This window comes from Typopeltis vanoorti, chromosome 16 (genome assembly GCF_054136105.1).
Source record: "Typopeltis vanoorti isolate ZY-2024b chromosome 16, IOZ_Tvanoo_1.0, whole genome shotgun sequence".
Taxonomy (NCBI): Eukaryota; Metazoa; Arthropoda; class Arachnida; order Uropygi; family Thelyphonidae; genus Typopeltis; species Typopeltis vanoorti.
In genome coordinates, this window is record NC_143564.1 from 53,508,835 (window position 1) to 53,526,682 (window position 17,848).

Sequence of the window (17,848 nt, forward strand, 5' to 3'; positions counted from 1 at the left end):
TGGGATATGTTAGAAAAACAGATCTGGGAGCCAAGTTTTATTCCATGAAATCTGAGCCAGTTAAAGAACTGTCTTGTGAGCTTCTGATCGTAAAAGCAATCGGACACCTTGTGGAATGTCTGCCAAACCCCTTATGTGCTGCAATTCGGTAAAGGAGGTCCAACACGGTATTAAATAAAAGCTTCTATTTCGGTGGCCGGTATGTGTGATTATTTATGGGAAACATAGTATTTATTTCTGCATTTACTGTCCTGGAATTTCCTCGTTCTGGCTGACGGTAATAACATTTTTTAATATTCATCGAGGACCTGACCTCAAGATGGAAAGTAAATTCTATGCGTGTAGTAGGTGTTTATCTCTTGCTGATTAAAGTTTATGTTTGGCGTGATTGTTGGCAATGCCTGTAATTTCTTTGCAATTGAAGTTCAGCACAGTGTTGGGGAAGGAGTTAAGATATGACACTGTGATTTTAAAGATTAATTAAAAGAAAAACTTTTTGAGCTACTTGAAATGTTTTTGCAGCTCAGTTGAAATGGAGTATGCGTTATCCCCGCTAGGAAGTCCGAATTAAGACTTAAGTCAACCTCTAGTCATAGAAAAAGTTCTACTCATAGACTAGAGGAACTTTTTCTAAGCCTTTCTTCGGCCGTTTATCGTTCTAGTCGACCTCTGTCATGGGCAAGCATGTTTCTTCTCAAAGAAACTCAGATTTTTCTTCCCGTAAACTGAAGACTAGAGAAACCCAAAAAAGTCATTTGATATGACACTGTGATTTTAAAGATTAATTAAAAGAAAAACTTTTTGAGCTACTTGAAATGTTTTTGCAGCTCAGTTGAAATGGAGTATGCGTTATCCCCGCTAGGAAGTCCGAATTAAGACTTAAGTCAACCTCTAGTCATAGAAAAAGTTCTACTCATAGACTAGAGGAACTTTTTCTAAGCCTTTCTTCGGCCGTTTATCGTTCTAGTCGACCTCTGTCATGGGCAAGCATGTTTCTTCTCAAAGAAACTAAGATTTTTCTTCCCGTAAACTGAAGACTAGAGAAACCCAAAAAAGTCGTTTGTAGAACCAACACTATTTCAGAAAATAACATATCCTGTCAGGGACCACGAGATCGCAGTACTTTTTTTGCTAGTCTCTTCATCGAATGCTCCCAATAACTAGTGCTAGGCTTGGCTGAGTTATCACTATTTAGTTACAGAAAAAGTTGAGCTCTCCAAACGTTAGCCATGGGAAAGCAGCTAATTCCTTTTACTCCTAAAAAAAGAGAATAAAAGGCGTCAGTGATTTCTTTTTATGATGAGGTACGTGAAAGATTGACATTTTGGTCGCTGATGAGTTTTTGGAATCCTGAGAGTAGTGAAGGAATGAATCCTTAATAAACATAACGATTAGCCTGAGTAGTGACTCTTCCCTTAATGTATTGCAATGAGTCCTTAGATGAGTCATGTAATAATAATAATAATAATAATAATAATAATAATAATAATTATTATTATTATTATTATTATTATTTTTTTTTTTTTTTTTATTTTTTTTTTCTAAGTTGGTACATCTGTCATAAACATCCATGTAAAATTGCAAGTCATTCTATCAAGTAGTTTGTTTTATACAACTGTCTGAAGCAAAAGTGTTGTCTGTATCCCTTGAAATGGATAAAATTGAGTATCATGCGGTTATAAAATTCTTTGTAAAAGAAGGTTTAACTCCAAACGAAATTCATAAACGTTTATGGGGACTCTTCACCTTCGTTTCGACAATTAAAAAATGAGCTGCCGAGTTTAAACGTGGCCGTATCAGCCTTGAAGTTGATCCACGTAAAGGACGGCCAAAAAGTGTAACAACACAAGAAATCATTGATCAAGTGCACGTTATGTTATTGGATGACCGGCGAATCAAAGTGAGTGAAATTGCTGAGACTATAGGGATTGCAAAAGAACGTGAAGGATATATTTTGCACAAAGAATTGCAAATGAAAAAGCTTTTGATCTACCGTGGGTGCTTGCTCACAGCAGATCAAAAACGGACTCGCATGAAAATCTCTGAACAGTGCTTAAAGCGTTTTAACAAGAATAAAACTGATTTTGTGCTTCGATTCTTTACTATGGATGAGACTTGGATACACCATTACACACCAGTATCCAAAGAGCAGTCAAAACAGTGGACAGAAGCTGCTTGTTCAGCGCCAAAAAGACAAAGTCAGTTCCATCAGCAGGAAAGATCATGGCATCGGTGTTTTGGGGCATTTTGTTCATTAATTATCTTGAAAAAAGGTAAAAAATAACATCGGTATACTATTTCGATCTTTTAAGCAGACTAGATGAAAACATTCGTGAGAAAAGACCAAGTTTGTAGAAGAAAAAAAATCAGCTTTCATCAGGACAATGAACCTGCCCACAAAAGTGTTTTAGGAATGGGAAAATTAAGGGATCTGTACTATGAATTGTTGGAACATCCACCCTATTCCATCAGGTTTAACTCCCTCTGACTTCTATCTCTTTCCAAAACTAAAATCCTTCATCACTGGCAGCATTTTTCTTCGAATCAAGAGGTGATTGCAGCTGTAGAGGGCTATTTCGCAGATCTTACTGAGAACCACTATATGGACTGGATAATGACGCTTCAGCATCGCTGGAATAAATGTATTAGTCTTAAGGGAAATTATGTTGAGAAATAAAAATAATTTTGAAATTATAAATTCGGTTTTTCATTGTAAGGCCGAGAACTTTTCAGACCACCCTCGTATATATATCAATGGTATATGGTAGTTTATAACGAAAATTAAGTAAATAAATAAGCGCTATAAATAATGATTATCTAATACCTTTTATTCCCTTCTTTGGACTTTTTAAACCCTATTTGTCTTTTTAGAGATTTAGGGAGCAGTTCTTCTCCACTAGTATCTAAAAAGAAATAGCTGGCCCATGAAAATCACTAATGTTAAGAGGCAACCGATGAAGAGACTGGAAAACAAGTGTTGCCATCTCTTGGTACCTAACCGTAATAGGATATGTTACTGTCTGAAATATTGTGGGTTTTAGGGTCGATTTTATTGGTTTGTGGCACAAAAAACCCAAGTTTCCGGGACAGAATTCCGCTTGACCATGGCGGAGATCGACTACCTCGGGAACCGATCGAGATATGCTTAGAAAAAAGTCGCTATCGGCGACTAGACTTAAACTGAAGTCTGTCTTCGTGGGCCCAGTGCAGAGGATGAGCGTTATTTCCAATGAGTATATTTTATTAAACCAGTAACAAATAAATACATAGTAGTATAAATAATTACATCATAAATAGATACATCATATATTTACATATGCTTCAACCTCCTTAAGAGTAGTACTATATTTTAGAAGTAATTCAGTTTGTGAATTTACTTTTCTAAGTCATTAATAGTGAATAGTTATATGAAACTAATTACATTAGTTACATTCAGGTGTTAACTCTTAATAACTTTGTTTTACTTTTATTAACTATTTAATTGGTAGCTATTTTAACATTCAGGTGTTAACTCTTAATAACTTTGTTTTACTTTTATTAACTATTTAATTGGTAGCTATTTTAACACACTGTAATTTGATTACATATTTTGATCTCTTAAAGTTTACTTAGCATTCCAGAAATTGTCTTATTTACTGATGCTCTCTTTCTCACACATACACAACTTTTATATAAGTTCTTTCTGTTCAGCAATCTGAAAGGGAGCCTTGATTAATATGATGTAAAGTGCATTCCTAAGGACTTCAATTCCTCTAGAATAGAGTTCCTCATGACATCTTGGAGGTATCTATGGAACTTTGTTTGAATATTTTCACCACCTGTTCTTTCATACATATGGTCACACCTGTATTCCCAAACAGTAAACATTGTTTTAATAATTGTGATCGTTTGTACTCTGCTTAACCTTTTTCTAGTTTGGGCAAAATATTAGATTTTCATTTATTATTTGATTCTGTGGCATCCATTGTTTCATAAGACTCTAGATTTCTTCCGCATTGTTAGAATAAATCATCATGTGATAAAGTGTTTCTGACTGTTTACAGAATTGATAGGTTACAAGACCATTCAACGGTATTTATTAAAATTAAATGGATATTAAATCCAGCATTATTTCAAAGCCGAATATTGAAACTATAAAAGTTTCGTATGAAATTTGACCATAGAGCTTGCGAGAATACACAGGCCGATAATTACGACCGATGACCGATGACTGATGTGGCATGATGGATATCAGTCCCATGGACTCCAATCCCTTCGTCGCTATGAAATAATCTTGTATTAAAGATTAGCGAGCACCTGGCTCACCCTATTTAGGGCTGTACGGAGGCACCTGAACAGATAAGCAGAGTTGCTTTCGGGCGCTTATGTTTCCACCTGTCGTGTTCGTCATAGTTAGATGACTCTTGAATGAGTTGATTTGGATGAACAGCTGCTTTGGCAAAATAAGCAGCAGCACTGTTATGGAGGAACGTGGGAATATCTGGAATATCGGCATCACGATGTAAGAGAGCATTTCTGACAAACCACGGAGCGTTAAAAATCATACGGAGGCATTTGTTTTGAATAACTTGTAGCTTTTTGATGTTAGTGGGGGAAGTGTGACCCCATGCCGGTGATCCGTAAGTTAACGATGGTCTGATAATTGTTTTATAGATCCGTAGTTTGTTTTCAGTGCTGACTTGACTTCTTCGATTGAGGAGAGAATAGAGTTGCACAATTGCAGAGTTTGCTTTTTTGCATGCATAAACTATGTGGGAGTCAAAGTTTAAATGATTATCAAGTTGAATGCCTAGATATTTGGTGCTAGTTCTCCATGGGATGGCTGTGTTAAAAAGTTTAACTTCTCCAAAGTGAGATGCTTTTCTTCTTGTGAAGAGAATGGCAGTGCTTTTATCGGCATTTACAGATATTCTCCATTTTCTGAACCAGTCCTCCAAATTTGTTGCTGCAGTTTGTAAGCGCTGCGTAGCTATATGTGGCCTAAGAGATCTGCTAAGAATTGCCATATCATCCGCATAACTAGCTATAGTGGTTAGTGATGTGCTAGGAACATCAGAAACAAAGATGTTAAAAAGCAGCGGTGAGAGCAGCGAGCCTTGAGGGACACCAGCAGTGATTTTTTTCAATGAGGATCGAATTCCACGCAACTTGACCTGGATTTTACGGTCTTGTAGAAAGGAGTCAATAATTTTAGTAAGGCAAAGTGGAATGTTGGCTGAAATTAATTTATAGATGAGACCTTTGTGCCACACCTTATCAAATGCTTTTGCAACATCTAAAAAGATAGCTCCTGTATGCTGTTTCCAGTTAAAGCCTGTAGTGATGAATTCAGTCAGTCTGTGAATTTGCTGTGTAGTGCTATGTCCGGTACGAAAACCAAATTGTTCTTTAGGAATTATGTTATTTTTATTCACTTCCTCATTAAGTCGGTTGAGAATGACTTTTTCTGTGATTTTTCCTAGGCATGATAAAAGACTGATAGGTCTATAGTTCTGTGGCATTTGCAGTGCCTTACCAGGCTTGAGTATAAGGAATATATCAGCTTGTTTCCATCTTGAGGGGAAATAATTTAATCTCAGCATTGCATTAATAATGGCTACTAAATGCATGACAGCTTTGTGTGGGAAGGCTTTAATTGTTTTGTTGGTAATTTCATCTGGACCAGGGGCTTTTTTGTTTTTAAACTTCTTAATGATTGAGTAGACCTCTTTAGGTGAGGTTGGACAGATGTTTTCAAGGCTACAAGTTTGCCGAAGCGCGGTGCGTACTCGACGGTGTATTTTCTCTATGAAGACCAGATCCACATGTACATAATTAGGACGGCACTGAAGTTGGAGAGCATCAGCGAAAGCTTCTGCTTTTTCATTATCTCTGTAAACAAGATCTCTTTCTCTGTGAATGGGCTGGATATTAAAGCGATCAATACGGAGAGCTTTAGTCAACCTCCACAGAGAAATTATCTTCAGTATTGAGAGAACAGAGTTTTCTTTCCCATTGCTCGTTCCGGTGATCTTTTAATTCGTAACGGACTAGGTTGGACGCTCTATTTGGTTCTCGACGGTCTTGCGGAGATAGCGTGTTGTGATAGTGGCGTCTGAGTCTATTTTTGTTCCTGATCAGAGCAAGGATTTCTTCAGGAAGTAAGTTTACTTGAGCTGGGGTGGAAATAGAACAATCTGCGGATAAGCCAGAGTGTATTTTACATTCAAGATTGCTGACTGCCACGTCAATTTCTTCACGGGAAGAGATAGTAGGTACTGAGTCTATGATAGTGTTCATTTTAGCCTTGAATTTTGCAAAATTAGTGTGGGATTGGCTGGGAATGAGCTCAGGCTCCCCTCCTAAACTTAAAAGTACTGGATTGTGATCTGAGCTAAGTTCGTCAACCACTTGAAGTTGGAATCGATGAGAAATATTGTTAAATATAGCAATATCCAAAACATCAGGTCTGCCGATCACTCCGTAATGTGTTGGCTCGATCGGGCCTGCAATAACAATATTTCTCTTCAAGGCAAAATTGTAGAGGATCATTCCATTGTTGTTAAAACTCTTGCTGTTCCATAAAGGATGCTTGGAATTGAGATCGCCTGCTACAATTATTGCTTCAGTGGTGTCTAGTAGCTGAGAGAGAGATCGGAGGGGAGAAGTGGTTTGCCAGGGGGGTTGTATACAGAATAAATCTTTAAGCTGCCTGCATTGTTGGTATGAATTTCTATGCCTGTCTCCTCAAGGTTAGATGTATTAGTCTTCTTAATTTCATTATAGCGGATGTTTCTTCTGACAAAGATGGCAGTGCCTCCACCTCTAGCATTGCGTCTGTCATTTCTAGGTAACGAGTAGTTTCTGAGTTTGGGATTATCGCAGGGACGTAGGTGAGTCTCATTTATGAGGAGAATATTAATTTGTAAATGATCTGTAAGTTCCTGTAGTTCCAAAATTTTGTTGTTGAGAACATTTGCATTCCAGAATACTATCTGCATAGAATTTGATGTTGAGGCCGGATTAGTCATTAATCATAGAGAAGATGACCTGAATATTCCTAAGGAATTTGTTGGTGTCGGCCTGGCTTGGATTTGTTTTGCTAAAGGCCGTTAACATCTCCCCTAGTGAGACAGCAAGAATTGCTGAGGAGTTTTGACTGCTAGTTGCGGGAGTACCTCGGTGTTACGTGAGGAAACCGCCGAAGCATAAGATTTATCTGGCGTAACTACCCGCGCTTTGATTTCAGGCGCAGATCTCATGATACTTTTCTGAATGGATGAGACTGACTCCTGTCTAAACTTTTGGAGGTTGGATGGATGTAGAGAACAACCCTTGTAATTCGCAGGATGCAGGCCGCTGCAGTTCGCACATTAGCAGGTATGGTCTTTGGCTTGTTGCAAGTGTGCGAGGGATGGTTGCCACCGCACTTTACGCATTTGTAGTCTGCTCTGCATAGCATTTGCGCATGCCCATATTTTTGGCAGCGATGGCATTGACCAGCCGATGCCTTTCTTCTCAGTGGCTCAGTCCTGATCACCAAGTTGCAGACTATTCTGAGATCGTATATTTCTCTCTGATCTTTACTGATCTACACTAAGTCCAGAGGCATGGGACGCTTGTCTGCTCGATACATACGAGAAATCTTGATCGGCTCCAAGCCTTGTGATCTGAGGTCAGTAGCTATCTCTTCTGATGTTATGTTTTCTACCAATCCTCTGGTCACTACCTTAAGGTTTTTTTCACTTTTTAGTTGGTAAGTATGGTATGGTAATTTTTGTTCATCCATAAGCCTGGTGAGCTGGCGGTAGTCCGTTGTTCCTTCGGGCTGTATACAGACTCCATCATTTGTGTTTTTGGCTGATGAGAACTTGATGTTATTGTTCTTCATCATTTGTGCAAGTGACGACCATTTTTCCTTAGATCTCAGGATTACTGGTGGTATCCTCTCTTTGGGCTGTGTCAGTATACCTTTCTCTGTTCTTGCACCAGATAGCACTGATGTGTCCATTTGATATACTATTTCAAGCTCTGCTGCTGGTGAACTCCTCTTACGCTTTTTTTTGCTGACAACCTGATAGTCTGTGGAGTTATCTGAATGCACTAGGGGCTGGTCATTAACCGGTGATATAATCTCTCTGGTGTTATCTTGAGAAGTGCTGGGGAGAGGGTCAGGGGATTGACAGTCCTCTGTATCCACTTCTTCTACTTGGTGGATTGCCACCTTACCTGGCCATTTCCTTTGTAGAAGGCCTCCAATATGCTTAAAGACAGCCAAAAGCTGTTTGAAATCAAGCCCGTCGTATGGAGAGTCCATAGTTTGGCTTGAGAGAAACTAGCAGTTTCCTGGGTAATCCTGTAGACTGAGAGTCTACTAGAAATCCCGTAGACAGCTTAGAATAAGCGTCTACCAGCAAAAAGTTAGTCTGTTATAGGAGACTATCCTAAAAAACGAGGAAAAAGGAGTTTCAGGAGCTTACTTGGACACAGTGCAGCGATCTACCTCCCTAAAAAAATCATTCAACCGCCACTGGTCCTCATTGCGGGTGGGGCCTGCCGGCCATTAGACCTCTGCGATAATTACGAGTTACCCTAGCCGGACCTTATAGGAGAGATGATCGCTATGCCCGAGCGTCCATATGTTCCCCTCCTATTGGTCCATTTTGAAAAGGTTTAACTGGCCTGACAGCTGTTTCAAACTGGTTGGTATTGTCAGAGACCAGGCAAAAATCTTAAGAGAACAAAACCTCTCAGTACTAAGGAACTTGAAACATCGGTCTTGAAACAAATAAATTTGCATAGCCGAAGTGAAGTTTTTGACTCTTTATTTTAGTAAATACTTTTATTCTCCGACCGAGAGTTCGCTTAAGAAAAATACACCTCTCCGATGTTTCAAGTTTTTTAGTACCGAGAGATTTTGTTCTCTAAGATTTTTGCCAGAGACCAGGCAAAAATCTTAAGAGAATATTTCGAAACTCTCTTAGGGTTTCGAAACAGCTATTAGACCAGCGAAACCTTTTCAAAATAGGAGGGGAATATATGGACGCTTGGGCATAGCGATCATCTCTCCTATAAGGTCCGTCTAGGGCAACTCGTAATTATCGGCGTGTGTATTCCCGTAAGCTTTCTGGTCATATTTCATAAGAAACTTTTATAGTTTCTATATTCGGCTTTGAAGTAATGCTGGATTTAATATTCACTTAATTTTTATAAATTTGCATCGCCGAAGTGAAGCCTTTTGGCTCTTTATTTTAGTAAATGCAACGGTATTCCTTTTGCCACAACCAACATTTTAGTTGGAACTTCCACTGAGCTACGCCGGCTTACAGCGCTATAAATGTGGTGCATTATCAAGCTCAAATTACGAACAACACCAACAAAAAACAGATGATACTCATAGCGATACTAGAGTTAATAATTAACACTTTTGCGAAATGTCTATTAGCTAGAATTAGGGTAATATTAATGTTATAAAAAATAAGGATTATACAAATTTTTTTTTTTTTTTTTTTGAAAAGATGTGCGAGAGAATATTACGCATACCAGTTCACAATACTGTATTTTAAATTAGAAAATTAGATAGTTGTCACTTTGCGATTAGTGGAGGTAATCTTGTGAGCACTTTCTGTTCAGTTATGGCATATTTCTTGGAGAAATTGTTGTATGTTTTAGGTTTGTATGAATGGGAAGTAATTACAGCAGTGTGATCTATCAGTGGCTTTGGTAAATACCGGCTACTGATCTGCTTGTATTTTATGCAATATTTATATGGCAGTGTTTTGAGTAAATTAATATATAACTTTTCAAGATGTTCTTGTCATCTCTTTATCCTTTACATGGGAGATTGAGTAGTAAAATACCATCGTATTTTTATCCCATGGTAAGTACATATAGATATTCACCCTGACTTCTGCTGTAATCAGTATTACCATTGTTTATAAAATTTATTGAGTGATGAGTTGCCACCTGAAAATACGTACAGTCCATGTCGTTCACCTTTTTAGTTTCAAATTTTAAGTGAGTGATGTAGTCTAAACGTACCAATATCCAGCTAATAAAATAATAATAATAAGGCAAACTAAATAACATTAACAATAATTTTTTTAAAAAATTGCTAACGCACCACACATAACCTCACTGACAAATATTACCCTATAACTAACTTCACACCAACAGAAAAAAGAAATAATTACAAACAAAATAAAAATGAAAGATAGCAAAACTAAACATAATAAAATTATTCAGTGACATGTCTACTTAAAAGAAAATAAATTACTAAAAACGACTGGACCAAGAATGACAGATGTGTTATCAAACACCTCTGTCCTGCAGCTCATGCAGGACAGAGATGTTTGATAAAAATCAGTAAAAATCATTACCACTTTGAAAATAAAAAGCCACATCTGAGCAAAAGGACACCAAGCAACACTTTCATTCAAGAAATACCCCATTTTTTTTTTAATGTAAATCATAAAAACTAGGACCTGTCTATAAAAATGCTACACAAATTCTACACTACACAGTTTGTTAACTGCATTGCAGTATTACACATATGCAATCTAAACATTGAATAACATCACTTCCATTCTTGTTAATGTGATGCAGTATGTATATCATGTACTTTCATTGACATCTTGGCCATCAGAAAAAAAAGTTGCTGTTCTATGCAAATTAACACAACAAATTGTGTTCTCTTTTATCTCATTGACATTTTCTGTTGTTTGCCCTTGCAAATATTATCATCATCATCATCATACGTATCAGGGATTTAGGCCTAGTATGGCCTGTTCTGGCCTTAGAAGTCATCGTTGAATGTCCTGGTTTTCTTTTTCCTAATGGCTTGTACTTTAAGGCTTGTTTTGGTAATCTTTCTGTTTTCATTCTTTGAATGTGTTCCATCCATCTATGTTTATATTTTTTAATTTTTTCAATTACTGGTTATTGGTTTAATTCTTTCATAATATCTTCGTTTTTTTTGTGATCAAATAGGGTATACTTTGCAGTTTTTCTCATAAACTTCATTTCTGCTGTTGTTAATCTTTGTTTGTCTTTTTGTTTTATTGTCCAGATTTCGCTTCCATACATTAAGGCCAGTAGGGCTAATGTATTGTATACTTTTAGCCTGGTTTGTTTTTGAACTAGGTTTGGTTTAAATATAGAGTTAATTACTCCTGTTATTTTTAAATATTTTGCAATTTTTATGTTTATATCTTTTTCATTTTCATAAGTGATCATACATCCTAGGTAGTTAAATGAATTCGCCTGTTCTAAGATCTTGTTATCTAATACTATTTTAGTTCTTGCTGGATCTTGTCCTTTAAAGGCCATAGTTTTTGATTTTTCCGTTGATATTATCATACCATAATCTTTGGACATCTCATTTAGATTTAAAATAGCTTTCTGCAAATATTATGTGTACTATATATAATATTTCATGACTAGTTTTTGATTTCTGATCAAGAATATTTTTTCCAAATTGGTTTATTTGTCAGCTCTCTGATTTGATCAGCATTTATATTTCATTCTCTTAAAATGCTTAAACCCTTCTGTATCTCTATATCATATATTGGTCCTTGTACTGTCATTTTTACTTCAAATGCTTGTTTTGGTTTTCTTTCATTATCCATTTATGTGACAAGATCTTTGATTATCTTTTTTTTTTTTCCCCTGAAAAAAAAAGTTTGTTTCTTTATAATATCTTCATTTTTAATTTGCTTCTGCCATTGATGCTATCTATCCATTCTTCTAATTTTCCCCATAACTCTCATATCTGTAGTCTTTACTCATTGCCTGACTATTTTATATATATATATAACACTACTCTGTCCATATGTTAATATTGGTTTGAACCTTCATCATCATCAAATTCCTGCCATGTACCCTTAAGGGGTGTACAGGATATGACAGTACTACATGAAAAAATTACATCATTACTAACTTCTTATCTACAATTTTCCTCCAAATCAGTTATATACAGCAAGGTTTGAACCTTGCTGTATATAAATTTATTCATATACAACTTGCTTTCAACCATAACAGCCTAACTTAATGTTTACTAAAAATTATGTCTAAATAGCAAATAGTTCTGTAGGTTCATTTCTGAAATGCAGTTAGTTGTCCATATTCCTGTCTATTCTTAGTTTGTCCTTTTTTCCATTGCTGACTTTTTCATACCAAATTTGTCACAGAAGTCATTAATTTTGATGGAAATATGCATCTGATTTTTTAAATAGGATACTGACATCTGCTTAGAATAAAAAAAAAAAAAAAAAAACTAAACATAATACTTCCTATCTGAATACCAAGTTTAATTCTACTTTCTTAAATGATGTTGTTCATATAGATTATATGTAACAGTTGAGATACTGTACAACCCTGCCTTATGACCATTTGAACATAATCACTTCCTAAATATCCTTTAGTTCTGCCAGCAGTACACTTGAGGGATAAAAACTTGTATTGCTTTTCTATAAGGTTTCATTTCTGCCACAGGTATTTAGTATTTCAAATAATGATTTCCTTACTAACTTATTTTGTTCCCATGATTGTTCTTAACTGTTGCCATAAGGTAAAAATCTAGTCTTGGCAATTCCTACTTGGTATCAATGTGGTCTGTTTGTCACCAACTTCCCCCTTCAGAAGTTTTCTTAGACTCTAGATGTGCTTATATAAATCTTTCCTGGAACTCGCCATAACGAAATTCTTTTACAATTATCACATTCAGTTTTATGTTTCTTTATTATTATATAAAATGATGATGTATAAAGTGTAGATAAAAATGTGTAGACACAGTAAAATATTTTAACTTTTTTTTTAACTTCCCTCTACCATTCTGTTTAAGGAACCATACCATCTGAAATTAGCTCTGCTTACATGTTTCTGAATACTAACAATGTAATGTTCTTTCCTAACATCTTCATTTTTAATATTCAGTAATGTAATTCTGCCATTGATACCATCTGTTAAACTACTTTAACTGAAAGCATACCACAAATATACCAAAAATACTACAGCTGTGGTTAGCGTGATGGATTAAGTGGTGGAGACAGAGGTATAGAGCAGGTGCCCTCCCTCGATGAGTCTTTGGACTCCCTGAAGGCGTCAAATAATAATAATAAATACTTTGTACTGAAAATAACAGTTCATATGCATTGTAAATAAAACAGAAGACAGTAGGTTAATTTTTCTAAAGGCAAGAAGGATGACATTATATAAACGAAACCAAAAAGATGTGGTACAGGTGACATCATAAAAAAAAATGTAACCAAAGTAACAATATTTTATATTTATCATCCAATTCCAGATATGCACTCTGACGGCGTTTACCAGATGTTGGTAGTATTAATGCCAACCTTGGACAATTTCCTCCCAGATTAGTCTGCTAATCATCAGGACTCCAATATTGTCAGATCTTATATTTCAGTCTTCTGAAGCACTTATTACTGCATCAATTCACCTAGATCTTGGCTTTTTTCTCTATTGTTAACCCTTTCCATTCTGTTTAAGTTGAATATTAAAGCTACTTATTTCTTTCCCTGTTCATTATATGTCTGAATATAACATCTTGCATTTGCTATTTAGAAGAATCTCAACTATTTGTCTTCTTTATTTTGGTAACACCAATTATGTCATTGTAATACTTTTCAAATTCTTATGCAAGTTCCACTTCTTTTACTGCTGTTGTGTTAGGTTTGTTTTAGTAAGTGGCTTGTTACTATTAGCCTTTGTTCCATGATGAAAACTGTGTGTGTGTGTGGGGGGGGGGCTCATTCCCCTGGTAGTGCCCCACCCAGCATGACATTTCATCTTGTACCATTGTTATCTTTTAGTTTAAGCCAAAACAGCATATGGTTTGGTCAGCTAAATTCAAATTGTCAGCTCATTTTCATTCATTTAGTATCCAGATATATATTAACAAGGTGCACCACTAGGTGAGGATCTGGTTGGTTCTCCAAATACATGGCCTTTTAAGGAATACCATTACAGGATATACACACAGTGATCTGTCATCTGTTCGATCTTTAAAACAATGATCTTTCAATTAACCGACCCCTTTTTTGTAATTTCTGGTACTGCACTATATCATTTTACCTTCACTTAACCAACTCTTCAGTTATCAGAATAGCTATCCAGCTATTCATTCCTCCTTTCCTCAGCTCTGTCATACCTTAGCAACACACTCAAATACCTTGACAAATTGGAACATAAGCCAAGATGATTAAATTTAATATATATTTTACTTCATCATCATCATCATCATCAAATTCCTGCCATGTACCTCAAGGGGTGTACAGGATATGACAGTACTACATGAAAAAATTACATCATTACTAACTTCCTATCTACAATTTTCCTCCAAATCAGTCTGTTACTTGTCAAGACATCAACATTATCAGGTCTTATATTTCTATCATCTAAGGCACTTTGTACCGTATCAATCCACCTATATCTTGGTCTTCTTCTGGGTCGTTTTCCTGCCAACCTGGCAGAGAACACTTGTTTTGCTAATCTTTCCTCTCCCATTCTATTTAAGTGACCATACCATCTGAGATTAGCTCTGCTAACGCATTCCTGGATGCTGACAATGTCAAGTTCTTTCCTAATATCCTCATTTTTAATATGATATTGCTATTGATGCCATCTGTTCACGCCTCTAATCTTTCTCAGGACTCTCTTATCTGCGGTCTCTAGTCTTTGGTCAAGTGTTTTACTTCTGACCCAGCTCTCAGATCCATAAGTTAAAATTGGTTTGAACACAGTCTTGTATACAGCTAATTTAGTGTTCCGACTAATTTCTTTCTTATTCCATATGAATTTATTCAATTGACTTCCCACGATACCAGCTTTGCCGATTCTGTTGTCTATTTCTATATTTAGTTTACCATCTTCAGTAAAAATTGTGCCTAAGTAGCTGAAATGTTTTACTTGTTCCACAGGTTCTCCATTCACAACACAGTTGACATTTTCAATGATTCTGCCTATTTTCATTGTCTTTGTCTTTTTATTGCTGACCTTCATACCATATCTATTACAACAGCTATTCAATTTAGTCAGAGAATCTTGCAGACTTGTAGCGGATTTATTTAGAAGTATAACATCATCCGCATAAAGCAAAGAGCTGACATTAACATCTCCAATTTTGATATCAGGTTTAATACCACATTCCTTCATAATGTGATCCATATAGATAATGAATAACAGAGGGGATAATGTACATCCTTGTCTCACACCAGATTTAACATTAAACCATCTTCCTGTACTTCCTTCAATTCTAACTGCTGACTCACAACTCAAATAAAGACTAAGTATTGCTTGATATAATGCCCCATTGACACCATATAACTGCAGCGTATTGAATAGCTTCTCTCTTGGCACCTTGTCATATGCCTTTTCCAAATCGACAAAACTTAAATACAGATCTTTGTTATATTCCCATGCTTTCTCGACTATTTGTCGTAAAGTGAAGATCTGATCCTGACAGCCTCTATTTGGCCTAAATCCAGCTTGTTCTTCACCAAGCTTTTCTTCCACAATTCTTCTCAACCGTTTCTCAAGTATACTTGCATAGATCTTGCCAGGAACACTCAGTAGGGAAATACCTCTGTAATTCTCACATTCAGTTTTATTTCCTTTTTTATATATGGGTGCTATGAGAGCTCTACTCCAATCATCGGGAATTCGTCCCTCTGTCCAGGCTTTCTGAACTATGCAGTGCAGCCACTGTAAGACTCTTATACCACCATACTTCAGCATTTCTGGTCGAATATCATCTACTCCTGCTGCCTTTCCACATTTCAAGCCTTTGATGGCTTTTTCTACTTCAAGTATGGATATGTATTCCTGACTGCATGCCTGGTCAGTGTTTTTTATCACTGTGCTGTCATCACTGCTTGTTTCATTTAGCAGTTTTTCAAAGTAATTACTCCATACTTCAAGGATATCTTTTTCTCCTGTTTTCATTTCACCTTTATCATCTCTAATTCCTTTTACAGCACTCTTTCCTCCATTCCTAAGCTTCTTCAACAACCTCCAGAATATTTTGCCACCTTCTTGATATTTGTTTTCTATATTCTTGCCAAAGTCCTCCCATGACTTTTGTTTAGCTAGTTTTACACACTGTTTAGCTTTCTTACATTTGTCTCTGTATTCTGTAAGAGTAAAAGCTGACTTATTTGCCAGGAACTTTTGATATGCTTTCTTCTTTTCCTTCACTGCCTCTTTAACTTCCTGTGTCTGCCAGGGAGTTCTGATTTTTTTATCCTTGCACACAACCTCACCACATGCCTCTCTGGCAGAATCAATCAATGTTTCCTTCAGAGTTTGCCACTGAATCTCCAAGGTTTGATTCCTGTTCTCAAACTCTTTCATTTTCTTTTCAATAATATTTCTGTAATTTAGTCTACAGTTCACATCTGAGAGCTGCTCAACTTTTATTCGCTTTAAAACTTTCTTACATGTTATTCTTTTCAATATAAAATTCAATTTTATCCTGCTCAAGACTAAATAGTGATCACTTCCAATTTCAAATCCTCCGTACACTCTGGTGTCCTGCACCAGGGAGAAAACATCACTATCAACAATAACATAGTCAATGAGACTTTTCTTATTCCTAGCCTCTTCTCTCCATGTGAATTTGTGCGCATTTTTATGTTGGAACATGGTGTTAGTAATAACCAGTCCATGTCCTGAGCAGAAATCCAACAGATATTTGCCATTATTATTAGCTTTGCTCTTTTCTCCAAATTTTCCCAAAATATTTTTGTATGTCTCACAATCATTTCCTACTCTGCTATTTAGATCCTCAACAAGGACCAACTTTTCCTTTTTCATTGTGTCAGTTGCTTTTTCTAAAGCCTCAAAAAATTCCTCCACTTCTACCTTAGTAGAACCTTCTGTGGGACCATAGGCGCAAATAAGTCTCATTGTCCATTTCCCCATTCTCATATTTGCCCACATTACTCTACTTGAGACTGACTGCCATTCAAGAAGATTAGCCTCGTATTTTGTGTTGAATACTATGGCTACTCCTTCTTTTCCTTGATTGTCATTGCCTGAATATAACATTTTTTATTTATTGCTCAGAAAGATCTCACCAGTTTTGGTCTTTTTTGTTTCAGTCACCCCTATTATGTCGATCTGGTACTTTTCTGATTCCTCAGCTAGCTCCATTTCTTTGCCATTCAGGCTTCTTATGTTGATAGTACCGATCTTTAACTCTGGTGATGTTGAGTTGGGGTTTGTTTTCAGATTTGTTCCAGTAGCTGATTTTTCGCTGTTCGCCCTGGTTCCCTGGCGAAAACAACGGGGGCCTTGTTTAACCGGGCGATGCCCCAGCCGGCATGAAATTTTGTCATGTTGTACCATCATTTTTTATTTTGGTTTAACCAATAAGAATACAATTTGGTCGGCTAAATCCCAAATTGCCAGCCCATCCTCGTTCGTTCAGTATCAAAGTAGATATCCAACAGGGTGCACCACGAGAAGGTGAGGATTGGACATTAGGTCAGAAGCCCTGGTCGGTTCTCCGCATTCCTTTAAAGGCTATGTGGAGGTCTCCTCTCAGTTATACAGCTTTGACCCTTAAGCACCCCGTACACAACATAAGTATATTTTACTTATGTAATTTTATTAGCATAGACTTTTTGCCCTAGAGTCAAGAGTATCTTCAGTATGACTCAAACATCTAGAAACAGAAACTGGAAGATTTAACAATGAAAATGCATGAACTACACATACATGATATAGAGTGATGAGGGTCTAAATAAATTAAGGTCATAATAAAATAACTTAAACAAGAGATCAGTAGTTACATCAATGTGTAGTCCTCTTTCTCCTGCATTTGCTAGCTACCTTATAGAACAATTCAGTA

At 36.4% G+C, this 17,848-nt stretch overlaps 1 protein-coding gene across 1 annotated transcript in view; it reads left to right on the forward strand.

The window, feature by feature from the left end:
• The first annotated feature begins 9,386 nt into the window (after positions 1-9,386).
• The window catches only part of LOC150098023 (transcription elongation factor, mitochondrial), a 62,784-nt gene continuing 54,322 nt past the window's right edge, over positions 9,387-17,848 (forward strand). Inside the window, exon 1 of the mRNA XM_090406462.1 lies at positions 9,387-9,859. Coding sequence (XP_090262588.1) covers positions 9,788-9,859 — 72 coding nt within the window. The 5' untranslated portion in view covers positions 9,387-9,787. The remainder of the gene's footprint in view (positions 9,860-17,848) is intronic.